The 20280-nt window shown below is 35.8% G+C and overlaps 1 protein-coding gene across 1 annotated transcript; it reads right to left on the minus strand.

The window, feature by feature from the left end:
- Positions 1 to 251: 251 nt before the first annotated feature.
- On the minus strand, positions 252 to 16231 carry LOC137396743 (uncharacterized). Its single transcript, XM_068083050.1, has 5 exons — positions 16053 to 16231; positions 13803 to 13925; positions 5101 to 5223; positions 3301 to 3419; positions 252 to 842 (listed from the first exon to the last, which is right to left on the minus strand). The coding sequence occupies exons 1-5, from the start codon at positions 16063 to 16065 to the stop codon at positions 744 to 746; spliced, it is 477 nt and encodes a 158-aa protein (XP_067939151.1). The 5' UTR covers positions 16066 to 16231; the 3' UTR covers positions 252 to 743.
- Positions 16232 to 20280: the final 4049 nt, after the last annotated feature.

The raw sequence follows: 20280 nt of genomic DNA on the forward strand, positions 1-20280 counted from the left end.
CCTGAGGATCCGCTGTATCAGTTCCTAACATAGCGTGTGTAATCACTGTAACAGTTCCTAACATAGCCTGTGTAACAACTGTATCAGTTCCTAACATAGCCTGAGAATCCACTGTATCAGTTAGTAACATAGCCTGAGGAACCGCTGTATCAGTTCCTAGCATAGCCTGTGTAACCACTGTAACAGTTCCTAACATAGCCTGAGAAACTGCTGTAAGGAAGATTCACGTAATAAAAGAAAGTATATAAGTAGATGTATTTTATTATCCATTTACTATACCATGGAGACAACAAATGTTTCTAAGGACTAAGTTAAAGCCATTACTAAAATGCAAAGCCATTACTTGAAAGCAAAGCTTAGGAGATCTGTCCTGTTTTTATATGAATATTACGTGAAACTAAAATAACTGTCCCTGACTATTTCAATCACAAGTCTTCTGCTTGAGAATACAATAACATATTAAAAATGGTAAAAAATATCAGCAGCTTCTACGACGCTAAAAAGCTATAAAAATAAGAATGTTGAAAACCATCGACTGCCGTGTTTCATCTCTAAGTCTACATAAATATGCGATTAGAACTCCAGTTAATTGGAACATCTCTTTGGTCTGTAGCGGTAAATAACATCATTGCTTCATATATGTCATCGTCAGCAGTGTACTGTAGATGACATCACAAGACTGTCTTATAGATTATCAGATCGGCATTACCTCTTCTCTAGGACAAACCAATCAGGAACAGACCTTACATAGACCTCTGTTCGGCCTGCTGGTCGACTATCTGGTCTAGAAGAGCTGAATTGTCCATGTCTATTTCGTCAATTCCTTCATCCTCTTCATTTATCTATCAAGGGAAATATGACTCAAGGGCATTAATGAATTAGGAGGCAGAGGCTAGCGGTGTACTCATAAGAAGATGGTGGAATTAAGGAACTCTGGCACAAGACTTGAATTGCTCATGCTAAGGTGGCAGAACTAAAGGCTGGTTCACACTATATCGCCGTATGTCGGTGTTTCCTTTCAGCATCCATTGTCGACTATATGAATCGGGACCGATAGTGTAAAGGAATTTGCCGGCCTTTACTTGGCACGATCTAGATTATTTTATACAGAAATAAATTGCGTGTGATTTCGTTCAATGTTTTATTAGCAAAGGAAATTCACTAGCCGAGGAGCATACGGTCATTTGCTCTGTCTACTAAGTGAGCGTTGCTCCTTATATACAATAAAATCGCCCGTTCCGGCTAATGGGACCGCGTAAGAACACCGGCTAACAATGTGAATAATTAGGCCCGCTAGTGCGTTGATACGACAACATAAACGACGACAATTGATAGCATAACGAGTAACAAGGCTATAATAAAAAACGGACAACACATATAATAAAATATTTACAGACCTATAAAATATATACAAACATATAATAAAATATTTACAAGAAGTGTAAAATATTGGCCCGGCGTCCACCGATAGGCAACGTCCACCGGCAACGTAGATAGGTCAGGAAGGTTTGCAGCTGTCAAACTTTCCCTATATTTCGCCGAGCATCGGCAACCGCCTGTATAATGTGAACCATGATCACCGATGATCACAGAAGTGTTGTGGCATCAACACTGAGGTAAAGCGATATAGTGTGAGCCAGCCTTTATCTAAGCGTTCATATCACAGAAGAAAAGGCTGGGCTATATTAAAACATCAACCATACTTAACATAACTCTGCTCTTACGAACATGCTGGATGAGAATAAGGAAAAGATGGTTTGCTTTTACTGATGTTTGACATCATACATCCTCAACCTGGTGCCAGGGATTGCATCCTTGCCAAGGATGCCAAGGATGTCAGGAAGCCGGGGCACCAAAGTGAGCAGGCCGCTCCAATGGTCTCTAGCGTGTGAACAAAGGTTTTACAGACTTTACACCATTCAACTCATACCAGTTTTGTTGATGAGAGTATGCCATTTTTAGTTGGCAATTTTTACTGATATGCCGGCTTATAATCAAAGGAGCAACTCTACTTTGCTGTGAAGGAACACCAGCTATGGGGTCCCAACCCACAATGCCCAGTTTATCCTGGAAAATTAGTTTGAATCTATTTGCTTGGCAAGCTTAAAATCAAAATGAAAAGATAACATAAAAATGTGAAATATGAATACAAAATATATAAAAGTTATTGTAAATTTAAAGTTTACATGATCTAAGTTAGACCAGCTCTGTATCTCAATCACTACGTCTACCTACACACAGTCTGTCTCCTGTGTTCCCAAGGCTACACCTCTCTGTGATTGTTTTAATGGGAATGTCAAGTGACAATAAACACCTTTTATATTAAGTATTACTGTACAGTATTTATTTAGCTTACGAATATACTTGACAAGCGGCAGCACAGACTGAACTCTTAATCAGTTTTTTTCTCGCACGTAATTGTTAAGAAAATTATTTTGTAGGTTTTGTACTAACATTAACTCATCACTAACTATAACTTTCTCTTACGATACTCATAGAGATACTCATAGAGATACTCATAGAGATACTCATAGAGATACTCTTAGAGATACTCATAGAGATACTCATAGAGATACTCTTAGAGATACTCATAGAGATACTCTTAGAGATACTCATAGAGATACTCTTGAGCTCATAGAGATACTCATAGAGATACTCATAGAGATACTCATAGAGATACTCATAGAGATACTCATAGAGATACTCATAGAGATACTCTTGAACTCATAGAGATACTCTTAGAGATACTCATAACTCTTAGAGATACTCATAGAGATACTCTTGAGCTCATAGAATTTTTCTTTTGCTATGTGCTTCTGCCAGCAACGATTTTCGGCAAGCTTTGCTACGCCACAAACCACTATAAATCAGCCTTCTTCTGTACGGTTACCTAAATCATTTATTGGTTTGTTTTTGAACTGTGAGAATTTTTTGAATGAAACACAGAGTATTCTTATAAGAATGTTTGCTTCAGGATGTATAAAAAATTGAAACAGATTTACTTTGCATGTAGAGCTCAAAATACCTTTCAGTATGACCTGCTTGAAAGCGTAATAAAAGATATAAGTAGAAACGACTTAAACTCTTCCAATGTCAATAAACTGGAAAAATCTTTTAGTAAAAGTCTTTTTAGTCTTTTAGTAAAAGATGGAAAAAAGAGTTAAAACTCATAAGTTGTTCCCCCATAATTTTCAACTTCAAATAAAAAGAAGACAACTTAAACAACCATTTGTAACGTTAAAATAGTGGCCAAAAGCCTAATTTAATAATTTGTTAACATAAAAGATTTACTGATTTTACCTTCACCACACTCTGGGCAATTATGTCTTTAGCATACCGCAATGCAAACTCCATCATGTCCACATCAGCTTCTCCTAATAGATCCTCGTCTTGCTGAGATCTTCTATTAGACCTCATAGCTGAATAAAAATATACACACAACCCTAGAAAGATTGACAAGTGACTACAATCCTTGAGATATTGACAAGTCCACACAATCCTTGAGATATTGACAAGTCCACACAACCCTTGAGATAGTGACAAGTATACACAGTCCTTGAGATATGGACAAGTACACAATGTCTGAGGTATTTACAAATGCACACAACCACTGAGATATTGGCAAGTACACACAACTTGGGAGATAGGGACAAGTGCACACAACCCTTCAGATATTGACAAGTATACACAATCTTTGATATATTGACAAGTACACACAACCCTTGAGATATTCGCAAGTACATAACCCTTAAAGGTTGACTTGCAACAAAATTCACATTACAGTTATTTGATATCAAAAGATTCACCATGTCTTACTCTGTTGTGTTGTAGGTGCCAAATATGTGGGAATGTGATTACAAGGTCTTAAAAGCTCAAAAATGAACAGTTAATCGCAGCAACACGAGACCGTCGTAGTTTGGATTCTCTTTCCAAAACGGCTCAAATTTGACGTAGCTGTGTTAGATGGTTTCTGTTTACACTTTCATGCAACCTTATTCGTCGAAATCTTTCCACAAATATTCTTCACGCATTCAATAAAACCATGTCTATTGTTCTTACGCGTCTGTTTTATCGTCATTGTAATGCTGTCACTTTTAGCACTGATATCTTATAACTTGCCGTAAAAGTTCATTTAATTTTTTAGCCTTACCTCGAAGGAGTACATATCATTGTCTGATAATCATGACGAGCCTGTAGGTCATCTGTGATAATCGAAAAGTGCTCCAGAAATTATTTGCGAAGTATTGGGTCACATGATCAGATTACGACTTGCTGATTAGACCAGGCCGAAACAAAACTGTAAAGTAGTGAGCATCTATATTTGATACGGGATCTTCGGTAAAACCCGAAGTGTTTGTCATAAACTAGTGCTACAATAAGTTTTATATTGAGCTTTTTATTGGCGTTTCAATTCACGTGAGAACATTCTTAGCAAGACAATAAATAAATTTCATGGCTACGTCAGAGAAATAAAGAGATTCCAATCTACGGCGGTTTTTCGTTTTTCAGCTTTTAATAGCTTGTAATCACTTTCCCACTCATTTGGCACTTACAACACAACAGAGTAAGACATGGTGAATCCTTTGATACCAAATAACTGTAATGTGAATTTTGTTGTAAGTCAACCTTTAAGATATCGACAGGACATAACCTCTTGATGTACAATTTTTGCAATTCATTTTCATCACTAAAGCAAAAAGCTATGTTAAAACATTTTTTTCCAGTAGACGACAACGAAGAACTTTCTGCTCTGCTATATGATGGCGTTCAGCCTACAGCAGAAAGGAAGCATATGATTCTATAAATGTCTGTCATGATAGCATAAACACATGGTAATGCGACCGCTCTATTTGTCTTGTATATGCATGCTGCATACATTGGCACATGGTGTTGCTGATTACCAAGGCCAATTGCATTTCAAGCCTGATTGTGTTTTACTGAATAATGAATTCATGCAATCACAGAGAAAGCAACTCCATTAGACGGGCCAATATATTGGGTATGAAAGCTGCATTATTCCGAGCGTGTACCAACACAATACCAGATCTGTTGTGTGCCTTGTATAACTAATAAGTCAAATGATGTAGCTATATTACTCACAAGCTGTTGACATGATTGACTCCAATCGTTGCAAGTCTCTCCGACTAATTGACAACGGGTTATCATCGTTATTCTCGGACTCCTTATCCTCATCTGTAGAGACTTGTTCTAAATCACTCGAATCTGTGAAATAAAATTAAGCTGCTGAACTTAAACAGGAAATATGTATAATTTGACCTAATCACCTGCTCACAGCTGGATTACATTTATAAGCACCTTTATCTCCTTACTTAAATGTGTAGGTTTCTAATTTATATGTTTATACTGCTTCATATGTAGTGAATATTTAATGTATTCTTTGCACTGGCAAGCAAATTATCTAGCATTGGTCGATATCGTAAAACCTCTAATTCAATGCCATGGCGCTCTATTTTTCAACCCTTTCTCTATGGGGGTGGCATTTGAAGGCGGCGTTTAAATAGAGGCTGGCGGTGTATTTTTCAAATGGATCACCAGAATTTTGAGAAGATAAATTTAGCCCTATTACGGACGAAGCGAATGTCGCCTATATTTTGCTCTCTTTGTCCGCTGGAGCGAGCTCCAGCTTTCGGATGCAATAAATCTGCTAACTTACCTCCAACTTGTCAAACATCTCTTAATAAATATGCATCGAGAAACTGAGAAAGATCTCTACCAGTTGATATCTGTTGCTTGCAATTGACCTGCGATGTTATTATAGCCTGTGTCCTTCTTTGCAATTTGTTGGCATTTTCAATTTTTATTTCATTGTAAATTTGGAGAAATATTTTTATTTTATATCTTTATTTAACAATGTTGCATAAAAGCACATTGCACTCATTGATCTTTTTGCTACAGTTTGCAGTCAAAACCAGCTTTTTATGTGCAATAGAAATGCAGTTATGAGCATCGATCTATTGTAAACCGTGTTAAGGTAGCCACAAGGATGCTATTAAATAACATGCTATAAATCTGTATATTCATAAGTTATATGATGATAATCTATCAAATCATACAAATATATATTTATGAACAAGTGACATAAATGATTCATACTTATATTACATGCAGAAACAAAAATTAGCGTTTTTAAAACAAAGATATTTCCATCGTTTGCTCAGATAGTTGCGTTATGATTGTTTCTTTCGATGGAACGAACATCTTCTAGTTGTCCAATACCTTCCACAGTATCTTTTGGCCTCAACTCTTCTTCTGCACTGCTGAACTAGTCGATATTAGCGTCCAAACAATATTTTGGCGGAGCACAACTTTTACTCGTTGCATTTAGCACAAAGGCAACGCGTAAAAGTTTGCTCGCTAAACGTAACATTTGGCCTAAAACTTGCAAACCGTTTTTAGATGCATGTTCCTGGAAGTATTAAGATCGCATTAAACAAGGGACTACTATTAGCCTGAGACCATTAGTAATTACTTTTATGGCGTTAATTTGAAATTTCATTTACATGTACCATCATAAATTTAAACCCTTTTTTATATATGTAGGCTACTTCGAAGTATCAAGACTGCGTTAAACAAGGAACTACTATTAGCCTGAGACAGTTATTGATTATCTCTATGGGGTTGCTTTCAAAATGTTAACCAAAGAAAACAAAAAGCTTTGGAATTGGGCAGCGAGAGAATTGAATGTTATTAATATAAACGATTCGTTATTAATACAATTTTATGAACACTTTTCTACTGATCACTTGATATTATGGGTTCATAAAAATCAAAGATAGTCAAAGTGGCGGTCAAATAGAGGTGGCATTCAAATAGAGGATGGCGCTCCAGTTCTCAACCCTTCTCTCGTAATGGCGAACAAATAGAAGTGGCGGCGTTCAAATAGAGGTGACGTTCTATTAGAGGTTTTACGGTATTTGCTTCGACTTGATGCTACAAATGTTCTATTACCTTGAAAGAAGCAACAAGCAATATTTTTGCTTAATATAAACCGAGCTAAACTAGGCTTGACACGTGCAATGCCAAAATATTTTGGTTGATGTAAGCAATGTGTACTGATTTCGACATTAGCATTGTCCCATTTGCAAACGTGTGCCAAAATTAGCTAGGAAGTTTAGGCTATTCTCTCCCGAATGCACTGCTTTAAGTTTTAGAGAAGTAATCAGTGTTATATTGAATCAACAAAGACTTCGACAGAAAATATACCTTCGACCAGTTTTTTAGTATCACCTCTCCATCAATTGCTTTTCATAATTCATCTTTATAGTTGCAAGAGAAGATAATTTCAACAATTGAAATCCTTAAACTTACTAGTTTATGTTTTCCACTAATAGAAAGTTGAAATACATATAAAGTTAAAAGATTTTAAGCTTGTGTTACTCAAGATTATATTTCTTTTAGAAACAGACAATAGCGCTAATGTGTCTGGTGATTGCTGGCAGTTGACTGGAATGATCCAATCTCATAAACAATTTTATTCGCACAGGCTGCACGTCTTTTGTGGCTTCAGCGTTACCAAATATGGCAAGGCTGCTATTGAAATAAATATATTTAGAATTAGCAAAAACACAAAGACATAAAGTTATTGATCAATATGCACCAAACTTTTATTAAAAATCTGCTATTTTGGGTTAAACATCATGAAAAACGCTAAAATATTAATCTTGATGCACCGAAGAGAAGCTCTACAGCTTTGGCTAGCATATCTTCTGAGAAAACACTTCTTTTTGTAACCAAAACCTTAAGTTTTACTGAAACCACAAGGTATAGATTTATTACTACTAGTACAACCATGGCAGTCCAGTGCGTCGCGAGAGATTTTCATGTGTAATAAGTATGTACACAATTAATCTGTCATGCTGGTGGTTGAGTGGTGCAGATGGTCGGTTGCTTAGCAACTAAGCTGAGTAAACAAGTTCAATTACGGTGCAATGTGTTTTTTCCTAGCCTCTGAGCACGACTTCAGACAGAGGAATGAACGAACTGACAGACGGATAGACAGACAGACGGATGGACAGACAAATGGACCAGTTCTTATTATAGGGAAGATCATTGGTATTGTTATTGACATATTTTACTATGTCAACAAGCTAAATCAATGCTAGCTCAAAGCAAAGCAAGCTTAATGTTAAAAAGACTAAAAACAGCAAAAAAGTGACTGCTGGTGGCTTCAACGTTAACGCATTACAGGTGAAGAGCTCTAAAAATGATGACATGGTGGCACATGGCAACGTATCGTGAGACATCGTAACACAGCTGAATATAAATATCTTTAAAGACAAGAATAAATCACGAATAGGTTACTAGCAAAGGACTTGCTTTACATGTTAGAATATATTTATTGTTCCCAGCTGTGACTCATCAATACATTAATTGCTCTGGTAGTCTCACATCACCAAAAGTGACATGTAGAAGACCACTTCATAGTTTTAGATACGCTGAGAACTAAACAAGTTCTTGTCACATAATTCAATCATGGAGTTTTCATTTGTTGTTATCAGGAAAGCTTTTCTATGAACATATAGGGAATTCTACATGTAGTGGAATAACTACAATAGTAGTTTCTGTTACTAGTATACTCAGAGTGAGTGGTTAGTAGTTTCTGTTACTAGTATACTCAGAGTCAGTAGCATTCTCGGCTCCATCTTGATAAGAAGATTCCACATCTAGCGTAAAACCATTAAATAAATTATCTATTCTAGAAATCATGCCAACAAATGAGTAAGAAAACATCGCTTAGTCGATCAGACATGTTGACAGGTTCTGATTAAACTCTCAGATAAGAGCTACATGCAGCAAGCTTTAACCTGTACAGAGAGGGCTAGTGTGAGAGGAAGTGGGAGAGGGAAAGAGAGGGAGAGAGATGGAGACAGGGAGCGGGAGAGGGAGAGAGAGGGAGGGAGAGGGAGTGGGAGAGGGAGGAGAGGGAGTGGGAGAGGGAGAAAGAGAGGGAGAGAGAGAGAGAGGGAGGGAGAAAGAAAGGGAGAGGGAGATGAAGAGGGAGAAGGGGAGGGAGAGAGAGAGAGGCAGGCAGAGGGAGAGGCAGAGGGAGAGGCAGAGGGAGAGAGGGAAAAAGAGAGAGAGAGAGAGAGAGAGAGAGGGGGGAGAGGCAGAGGAAGAGGCAGAGGGAGAGGCAGAGGGAGAGGCAGAGGGAGAGGCAGAGAGAGAGAGAGGGAAAAAGAGAGAGGGAGAGTGAGAGTGAGAGGGAGATGGTGTTTATTCCAAGTAGGTATTTCAAGTAGGTATTCCAAGTAGGTATTCCAAGTAGGTATTCCAAGTAGGTATTCCAAGTAGGTATTCCAATCATCTGAGCCGCCAGTAGGTTTAGTAACAAAAGATTTTGTGGCTGATTTTCCAATTACAGTTCACATCGTACCCTAGTAATAATACTATAATGTAAAACTTATTTTATACATGTTGCTGAAATGATTTTAAAAACAATTAAAGAAATAAAATTAAACTCAGTTTGTCCTGGGTTAGGTACTTCACATAATTCTAAATTGGCATTTTTATGTCTGCCATTTTCTTTTTAAAATTGGGCAAAATTTGGTTTTTTTCATTTTAAAAAACATTACAACATACCCAATAGTTTTTTCTTTTAAATTACTGAAATGACTATGTTTTTATGTAAATCAGTGACTAAATGGTGAGGCAACGGATGAAACAGTATCTCTAATTTAAAATTTAAAATGAACTTATGAGCACTTTAATCTATGCGCACCATGTTAACCTCAAATACAACCAATGATTACAAACACTACTAACCAACTTGTCAGCAGTTTTCAAATATCCAAAAAACTTTTGTTTGGATGAAAGAAGTGTGACAGTGACAATCTGTGCATTTTGTGTACATGTTAACGAACAGACCAAATTACATTAATTAAGAGAGATTTTTGCTAAACAATTTATAATTGATCATTTGACATGCTTTTGAACAAATGCTAAATGACAAGTAAATAAAAATGTTTTATTATTTAGTTCTTTGAACCTTGTCACCCTTGGCAACGTGTCAACGTATGTCAGTATTCCACAGCAATTTGTCTAACAATAGGACATTTTTAAACTGTTTATTAAATATATCTAAATATGCTCATAATTCAATGTTATTTGATCAAACAATGGGAAAAAAACATTCAACAACACACGGCAAAGGTCATCAAATATAAAAAAAACATTGTTTCACAGTTCGTCGAGCTAAAACCATAAAAATTCGTACGGTTTTAACAAATTCTGAAAATATTTGCAATAGTATAACATCCATCGAGCACGCATTCATCATTGTTTTCTGACTCTAAATACCAAATAAACTATAGCTAGTATTATTACTATAGCTAGTAGTATCACATAATATTTCGTATGCATCACAATCATCTATCACATACCAAAAAATGAGTCATATCAATGTTTTTACGATATCGTCTCTGTAAAATGTTATAACGAATAAAGTAGATAAATATGTTTCAAACCTGTAAAAAATGGAAGTAAAATTTTCGGTGAACACTCTATGCAAGAATTACTTTGATTGGTTTACGCTATTTCTTAAGAACAGCATTCGTAAACAGAGCCATGCGGATGCCGGAATACCGATCATCAGGGTTTCTGACACTCGCTATGCAATGCCGGAATACCGGCTGTCAGGGTTCAAAGGGTTAAGTTTTGTTATTACAGATATGTAACTGACAATGTATTTGCCATGCTAGAAGACTTGATGCTTTGAGGCAGCACATTATTACTGAATCTTTTTTCTGTTGTCCAAGGATTTAGAAGAGCTTTGTTTAAACAGCGTAATATTTGCAACAAAAAGGAATCTTGTAATGGATATAATTGGCCGGTTGTCATTCTGCCTGGTTCTTTATATGCGTCCTGTTAAGGAATTAAAAGATGACTGTTATCAATTTGAGGAATAATAAATAAATAATAATTTGCTGAAGTAAGGGAAACTCAAAAATCATCAAATTTAGTATTAGTGAAATATTTTGTTTTTATCAAAGTAATTGAAATATGACAAAAGAACATGGAAAATTGCTTCATTTTTAGCCAGGCTAAAGATGTACAATGCGCCTTTGGGTTGTGATGACCCTGTTATATGATGTTTTTGCCTTACGATGTGGAACACGGTGTTTTTCGCCCTCGCAATACAAAATCTTTTTGCCACATGATATCAACTAAAATTTTTCTCAAAGTTCGAATTTGGCTGTCGGTATGCTAAATCCCTGAAGGATGTCTGAATCGCTGAAATCCCTCCAACAACACATAAAAGAGATATGATGCTCACTCTCTCTCAGTTCAGCATTATTCGTTATAAGTTATGACGAAAACAAAACTGGAGACAGACAGGTGATAAAATGACAAAGGTGAAGTTTAGTTCAGTAAAATACTACTAAAACTTAGCTTCAAATATGTGTTTAGTTAACTAAATTCATTGAAGTTGAATTCAACCTTTTAGCATAGTACTTTGCAATGTTACTTTCTATTGTAGATCAAAACACTAAATACACGAAAGTTACAGTAGGTAACTATAGTTATTAAGGTTAACATATTATTTTGTTACTAATTTTTAATATGTACAGTATGTATATGAAATTTTGATAATTTTATCAGGGAGTGTTAGCATTAGATAATTACTATGGGTTTCTATACCTCTCTATATAACCTTTTTGTCCTACGATGCCAACACTGTAACAAATTACAATCGTATGGCGAGGGTGTACTGCTCATCTAATAACAGCCCGTTTTCTCTATTGTTTACTATATATCCATATATGAAAAAGTACATAGACCAAAGGAGCTCAATCACTTTGTGACATAAATCCAAGCAAACAGAGTTATTACTTTTTATGTTATTTTTACATAAATATTCAAATGTCTCTAAAGGTCATCTGTTCCTACTAACAGTTGAATATACGTACTTGACTTCATTTGGAAGATAAACAGTTTGAGTCAATAAAAACATCCTCGATAGACAGCTGAGAACTGATGATGTCATATAAGACTTGAAATCATAATCAACTGAACAGAGAGAACTAAATACCAACTAGTAGCCATTTATCACCAAACAGTTACGGAGCCTCTAAGGAAGGTCCAACTGTCAGATGAGAAGAGATAAGGCAATATCCTGAAATCACTTGATCGTGACACACTGATCAGACCTGTTAATTACTCATTACTCACTGGCTTATGGCCAGCTGTTTATTCCTCTTGCTCATGCTAATAGATATGCTTGTTATTCTATGGAAAGTTGATGATATGATGAGCTCATCATAGCCTTCATTCAATGTTTTGCTTAGTTTGGTTTTGCTTTCATAGCGCTTGTAATCTTGCCCTTAAAACTAAAGGGTAGCTGAGAGGAATGAAAGTTGAGCCCAACTTAATAAGATATCAGTACTAGTTCATGTATCATAAGGATGAATACTACACTGTCCATACAGTGATAGAAATGATAATGTTTAAGGTACACAAGAGAAGTACAAATCATGTGAAACACTAAAACCACGTATCCCATCTGTACAATAACCTTTAGTTTCTGAGTTCTATAGTCACCTATCGTCAAGCCTCGCTGCAGGTTGTCTTTATGAGTGCAATGGGTACAAACATAGACACCATATTAACTTTTTAGCAATAGATAAGGAGACAAGAGTTACCATTAGCAGCTCTTCACAAAAAACATTCATACCATTGAGACAACTTGATGATTAATTAAAACATAGCTGTTTGTCGTGTTTATTTATCTACAAGGGAGCTGAAGAGAGCTGCCCAAAAAACTAGTGAAAGCTCAACTTGGGTAGCACAAGGCAATTACACCTGCCCTCTATGTGACAAGATTTGCCAATATTGAATTGGGCTCTTTTGCCATCTGAGAGTACACTATCATGCAGACACCCTACTGGTAAATTCAGTGATTGCAGACATCGAATCTTAAGCCTGGTTCCCATATAGGCCGCAAGCTCCGGCGACAGCATCGCAGGGCTGTCAGTGGCAAAATGTGAACCTACGCCCCGAGTACCGCCCAATACCGCCCGGTATCGCTGAGTACCGCCGAGTACCGCCGGTAGTTGCCGTGGTCAACGCAAGAGTTCAGCGTTGTTCAATTTTTGCGAAGAGAAGCAAGCAAAACTCTCCCAAAATGCACTGTACAGGTGAAGGTCAGCACTTTCGAGATGGTATGGCTAGCAGCCATACCATCTCGAGCGACCATACCATCTCGATCCATCACCAGCGACGCAGCTTTATGGAACAGCTTTAGCCACCCAGCCTAGCGCCGCAAGTGTTTTGCTGCGCGAGGTTACCGCTGGTGTCTCACATTCAATATAGGAACCAGGATTTACTCTCCTGGCATAGACTCAGCTCGTGCGAGCATGCACAAACTACCACAGAGTTTAGCAGAGTGATTAAGTAAAACTACTATAGAACAGCGCTGAGCTAGAGCCACAACAGCTGTGATTTTGGGTAGTTAGCACTTTATTGGCATCACTGTTTTATTCCTCTGTGCTGACAAATATTTAAAACCAGTGATAATTTGATTACTTGAGATTTTCAACAACAAAAAAAACAGACAGCATGTGACATAACAAGTAGTTTAGAAGATTAATTCAGCTAGCACCACAAAGTCAATAAAGAAATTACAGTGTCGCTGTTGTTGAATGACTGATACTATGATGCAAGTAGAGTACACTTTCTACTTTAAAACATGAACAACAAAACTGGGCATAACAACAGGTAGAATCAGTTTGGTATCTGACAGGATAAAAAGTAAATGGTTTTACAATTTGAAAGATCTACTGTACCTGAGTCATAATCAGACCAGAGAGGCTTGGAGGTTCTGTTGTCTCTCCTCGGGGTTGAGACTTCTAGTCGGTCCTCTACAAAGACTTCATTAATATGGTTCTGAGAATCTTCCAATGGTAGCTCTGCAAATAATAGTAACTGAAAAAGTAAAAGGTAATATGTTTTGTGTTAGCTTAGGTAATGTACACACCAGTAACACAAGTAAAGTACCATATTATAGCTTAGATAATATATGTACTGGTAACTATATGTAAAGTAACATGTTATAACTTAAAAGATATACATACCAATAATCATATGTAGAGTACAATGTTATAGCTTAGAAGATATACATACTAGTAATCATAGGTAGAGTATCATGCTATAGCTTAGATGATATACATACTAGTAATCATAGTTAGAGTATCATGTTATACCTTAGATGTTATACATACTAGTAATCATAGGTAGAGTATCATGTTATAGCTTATATGATATACATACTAGTAATCGTAGGTAGAGTATAGTGTTATAGCTTATATAATATACATACCAGTAATCATAGATAGAGTATCATGTTATACCTTAGATGATATACATAATAGTAATCATAGATAGAGTATCATGTTATAACTTAGATGATATACATACTAGTAATCATAGGTAGAGTAACATGTTATAACTTAGATGATATACATACTAGTAATCATAGGTAGAGTATCATGTTATAGTTTAGATGATATACATACCAGTAATCATAGGTAGAGTATCATGTTATAACTTAGATGATAAACATACTAGTAATCATAGGTAGAGTCTCATGTTATAACTTAGATGATATACATACCAGTAATCATAGGTAGAGTATCATGTTATAACTTAGGTGATATACATACTAGTAATCATAGGTAGAGTATCATGTTATAGCTTAGATGATATACATACCAGTAATCATAGGTAGAGTATCATGTTATAACTTAGATGTTATACATACCAGTAATCATAGGTAGAGTATCATGTTATAGCTTAGATGATATACATACTAGTAATCATAGGTAGAGTATAATGTTATAGCTTATATAATATACATACTAGTAATCATAGGTAGAGTATCACATTATAGCTTAGATGATATACATACCAGTAAGAATAGGTAGAGTACCATGTTATAACTTACATGATATACATACTATTAATCATAGGTAGAGTATCACGTTATAGCTTAGATGATATACATACTAGTAATCATAGGTAGAGTATCATGTTATAGCTTAGATGATATACATACTAGTAATCATAGGTAAAGCACCATGTTATAGCTTATATGATATACATACTAGTAATCATAGGTAGAGTATCATGTTATATCTTAGATGACATACATACCAGTAACCATAGGTAGAGTATCATGTTATAACTTAGATGATATACATACTAGTAATCATAGGTAAAGCACCATGTTATAGCTTATATGATATACATACTAGTAATCATAGGTAGAGTATCATGTTATATCTTAGATGACATACATACTAGTAATCATAGATAGAGTATCACGTTATAACTTAGATAGTATACATACCAGTAATTATAGATAGAGTATCATTCCACGGCTAAACTGCCAGTAGCTTGTACTGAGTTAGCAGTGCAGTCCTTTACATTTTAGTAAATCAAAGAACAACATAATTTCTGTTTACTCTCAGGTTGTGTATTATTATTATATTTATGATGCTATAAGTATTCACACTGTTTGTTTTGAAACTGCTTTAGATAAACAAACTATAATATTTTGAATTGACACTTCGATAAAACATCTTTTAAGAACGGAAACAGCAATCACTATAATAATAGATTTTACATGTTTTTCTTATTAGTATTCATATTGAAAAATAATAAAATGTACATTTTTCTTCTGAAAAAATTACATTAAGCCATAATTTTGACTACAAGTATGAATATATTAACCAGAGCATAGTACAGGCCATGTGGTTAATTGGGTATAAAATGACTCCGCTAGGATGACTCTCAAAAATTAGTTAATCTTTCAACTTTTAAAAATTAGAGCTATTATAGCTAGCCAAGCTAGCCTAGTTTATAGGTAGGCTAGCTATAATAGCTCTAATCTTTAACAGTTAATATAGTTCGAAGGCTACTTACTACTAGAAAGGTTTTTCTCAAGACTCTCTTACTCGCACTTCAACATGAAATAGAGTAATTTCTAGGGTCTCCATCCTAACATAAATACACAGAAAATAAATCAGTTTGCTTACCTCTGTTCTCCATTTCTCGCTTTTGCTCTTACAGCAACTAAGGCAGTGAAAGCTAATGCAGGTGCTCTGATTGAGTTGCCATGAAATGCCACTACATATAGGTACAAGGAGATTGGAGACAAACTAAACGTTCATTCATTATTATGGTGTCCTTAAACCACTACACTAGCCAGGCTTCACTTGCCAATGAAAACAAGTTGATGAGATTCAACCGAATTTAGGAATAGTTTAGCCTGAGAATGGATTGGTTATGAACGGGCGCTTTTTTATAAGCCAACAGGATTGCATGTATTGGTCTCAGGTCTATGCGGTGAGGTTATGCTAATACCACAGCAATATTATTCCTAGAGGCTTTCACCACTAAGACGCTGTTGCAATCAGAGAGAGCTGGTAATAAGCCAAACTGATGGCCTCTGGTAATGTGTACCACCAGGTGGATACAGATATAAAGAGGAAGTTGTTTATAGCCAAATAAGCTCAGCGCGCATGCTAACTCTATAAATAAGGTTTTAACTCAGCTTTTGAGGGCATCAATGAAGATGGACTCTGGCTGAATGAAGAAGAGCAAAAATTGTATATTTTCTCCCATTTCTCCTAGGAGTTTGACCAGGCCTTCACACTTTGCCAGCCATTTGAAAATAGCAAGGAATGAATATTTGGTATTTTATTGCTAAAAAGTGATGAATATTGGATATTATATCATAAGTTAGTATTGGGTAAGTTTGGTCTTACAGTAACGCATTTGTAGAAAGATAGAAGGCATCAACTGTGTTCGACCATCGTCCATTTCTTCTATTGTCAAATGTGACAGAAGATATGCGTTACTACATACAAATTGAAATACAGTAAAATTAATATGTAATATGCTGCATGATGTCACTGATACCTGGAGAGACGCAACAGTAGAGCATATTTCTGTTCTTAGCAGTGTCAATAAGTCGACACTTGTAGCAGGTGCTTATATGACTCTACGTACTCTATATGAAAACATAAGTAACTAAAGCTATACAGTCAGTATGTTGAGATATTTGCTGAAAACTGGAGTATCTCTGCTACTGGAAGGGCGCTATGAACATACGTAGCTTAGATCATGATTTATATAAAGTTTTGAGTTCTCAGACTAACAGAGGGAAAGATGTTAATATTAAGGCAGCGTGAACTCTGATTAGTGTCAGTAAAAGCTGTTACCTCAGATCATTATGATAATTGTCATGATGATTTAACCTAAAATAACTGAGTGCTCGCTTTATTACAAAAAACATTCCGTCTAATTTTTTATTTGACATGTTTGCAGCACATCAATAGTGAGAAAGTCACTAACCTGTCGATCCCATATGGCTATAAAAATCATGGAGAGGATAACTCCAGTTTTGCAGATACAAGTAAGCTCAATGGTATTTTATTTCACGACAGACATTTTTGAACATTTTTTACTGTAGCCGCTCCTAAAGTATAAGCGGGGATATCAAATGAATAAAGATCAAACAAATATTGCCAAATGGACACCTGTTGCCTTAGTCAAGTTAGATTTAGATAACAGGATGTCTGCTTGATTTTACAGGATGTATTAAAAGAACAAAATATGAGGCACAATTTAATCTACTTGCAGATTGGTGTCTAGAGATGAGAGACTGCAAAGCAGTTTGTCTACGACTTGAGCAATGGACAAGCTGGACCCCAAGCAATTGCAACCGTAAATAACAACACAGACCTTATAGCTTCCCTCCGAATGCATTCAACACTACATTACTAGACCAAGCTTGTAGACGGGACATCATTAGGGAGGACCAATGTAATGCCCCAGCATGCTTTAGTTCTTGGATTCAGTGGACTAGCTTTGGATGAGAGTACGATTTTCAAACAGATGAAGGGCATACAGTTGAATCTCACTAATAAGTGAATGATTGTAGTTACTACTGAAAGTAATTGTGGCCATCAAATGGTTTGTGCATGAGCGCCCAAAGTTTATTACGAGTTTAAAAGTTGAGGTGTGCGCTATAAGATGGTTGTCAAATCTTATGAATACTTGCTGATTTACTTGCAGAACACGAACCTGCATCAGCGAGTGCTCGTTTAATGAAGTCATACACAGGGAGTGCCTTCTTAACGACATCGACTGCTGGAGGGAGTGGGAATCTTGGAGTGTGTGCCGCTGACCCGATAGTAGGTGTGGAAAAAATGGAGAAAGGTACCGAGAGAGATTTGGTAATTGCAGTGCTGTCCAAAGCTTATCAGCTACCTGCTTTCAAAGGTACTTCATGTGACAGTGTAAAGTGGTCTGATAATCTGATCTGTCTGTCATATCGTTGGCTAACTGAGAATTGATATGATTTATTATAGCTTTATTTTAAATTCTATTGTAAGCCATATGAAACAATGTTGTAGTGCAATTAAATTTTGTCACTTTATACCTTGTTTTATACATACATAAATACGTAAACGTATATGTAAAATATACAAATATTTTGTATTTTCATACAACTTATTTTGTTTACAAAAGTTGTAAGGTTGCTGGAAAAATTTTGAAATAACTTAGTTCCTGAGGTGTGAGTCATTGGTATTTATACGTACATGAAACAGAAACCTGTCGAGTATGGGAGTTTCATAATTGTGGGACAGCATATGCGCAATAGGAATTTCTAACCAAACAATATGGCATCAAATATTACATTTAGAATTATTAAAAACTATATACAGTATATGCTTCTATAACGTATACATTATAACGTAAATTCCAGATAACATAACAAAATTATGTGAAGTTTTTGCTTCCTACTACGTAAAAATTTCATATAACGTAAAGTGCCAAGTCGGTCGAGTTCTCAAAATTCAATTTGAACATTAGTCTATCTCGCCGCACTTGCAAAAAAAGACGTGTGTATAGCATTATACCTATTATATACATGTATCCAACTTTCTCAACAATCTAGTTCGTCGTAATAGATCGTCAGATTTGTCGACTAAACATAATATAAGGTAGCTGCGCATTGTTCATAAATACAAGCACAATTGATTGTTGCAAGTGCTACAGCTGTGGTCTACCAAACCGAATGTCCCGAATTGGAGTTATCTTATCGTTGAGAGTTATCCTTTATCTTAACCTCAACCACTGGATACAGAAAGATGACGAACAGGTAGTACCACTTTTTGTAAAATATTTTGTTTTTTTGCTTTCTTGTAACATAAGATATTTGTTATTAGTTTTACTTTGAAGAGCCAATATTGCTGTTTAGATAAATAAGCAAATGGTTGTAAATGAACGTCGGAAATGAGCGCTCCTTGTCAACTTATTATAAAATTACTGCAATCATGGTCTATAAAAACCAGTGAGTTTGATCAGAAAAAGGAGAAAAGTTGTCTTTGCAGAGTAATAATGTTTTAGTTATGGTACAACCAACAAACTAAAAAAGTTAGGTCAAGTTTTTCTTTCTTGTATGCCCAAAGCGGTGAGTTTGGAGAAATCTTGAAATGGATCAGGCAATTTACGTGTATTTTGCTGTTCTTATAACATTAAATCCCTATAACATAAACATTCCCTTCCAGGAATGTTTATGTTATAGAACGTAAACATTCCTGGAAGGGATTATTTACATTGTAGGAACCTGCACTGTATCTATATTTATATTTCTCAAAGTATGTTTTATATCTGTCTGCATTCCAGCTATAGTTATTAAAATCTTGGAATAAAGAATCCGTACCAAACAAGATTTGATCTCAAACCCTACTGTTCACCAGTTCGACGCCCTACCCAATATGCCACAGACATTGAGTTCTTTGCTATTGGACATCTATACCGCTATATTACCGCTATATATGGGAGCGCATACTCAATGGCTTTGCATATCACGCAAGGTGATCGCGCAAGTAAGTGATTGTCATTATTTAGCTTACAAAAATTTTCCATGAGCAATCTGCTAGGCTAATAGCAAGTGGCCGGCAACTCTTATTACTTCTCATTGTTTATAAGCTGATTTTTAATACCCGGGCAACGCCGGGTAGCACAGTTAGTATATTATATGCGGTATGCAGAGTTCACAAAGAACACATATTTAAAATAGAATCACATCAAAAAGTTGTTATTTAGCATTACGGAGCATTTCATGATCCGGTTGGCAGTGAGATTCACAGGCGACTCTTCTTGTTTGAAGATACTCGTGATGAACAAAAGAAACAAAAGAGAAAGAAGAAGTCCAAGAGAACCTTCCGAAAGAAGATCCCATGACCAACT

The sequence above is a fragment of the Watersipora subatra genome, chromosome 5, assembly GCF_963576615.1.
Source record: "Watersipora subatra chromosome 5, tzWatSuba1.1, whole genome shotgun sequence".
In the NCBI taxonomy this organism is placed as follows: Eukaryota; Metazoa; Bryozoa; class Gymnolaemata; order Cheilostomatida; family Watersiporidae; genus Watersipora; species Watersipora subatra.

Coding starts and splice junctions, on each gene's coding strand:
- LOC137396743 (XM_068083050.1), bottom strand. Junction 3,420..5,100: donor GTCAATCATGTCAACAGCTT/GTGAGTAATATA, acceptor ATTTTTATTCAG/CTATGAGGTCTAATAGAAGA. Junction 843..3,300: donor TTGCCCAGAGTGTGGTGAAG/GTAAAATCAGTA, acceptor TTCCCTTGATAG/ATAAATGAAGAGGATGAAGG.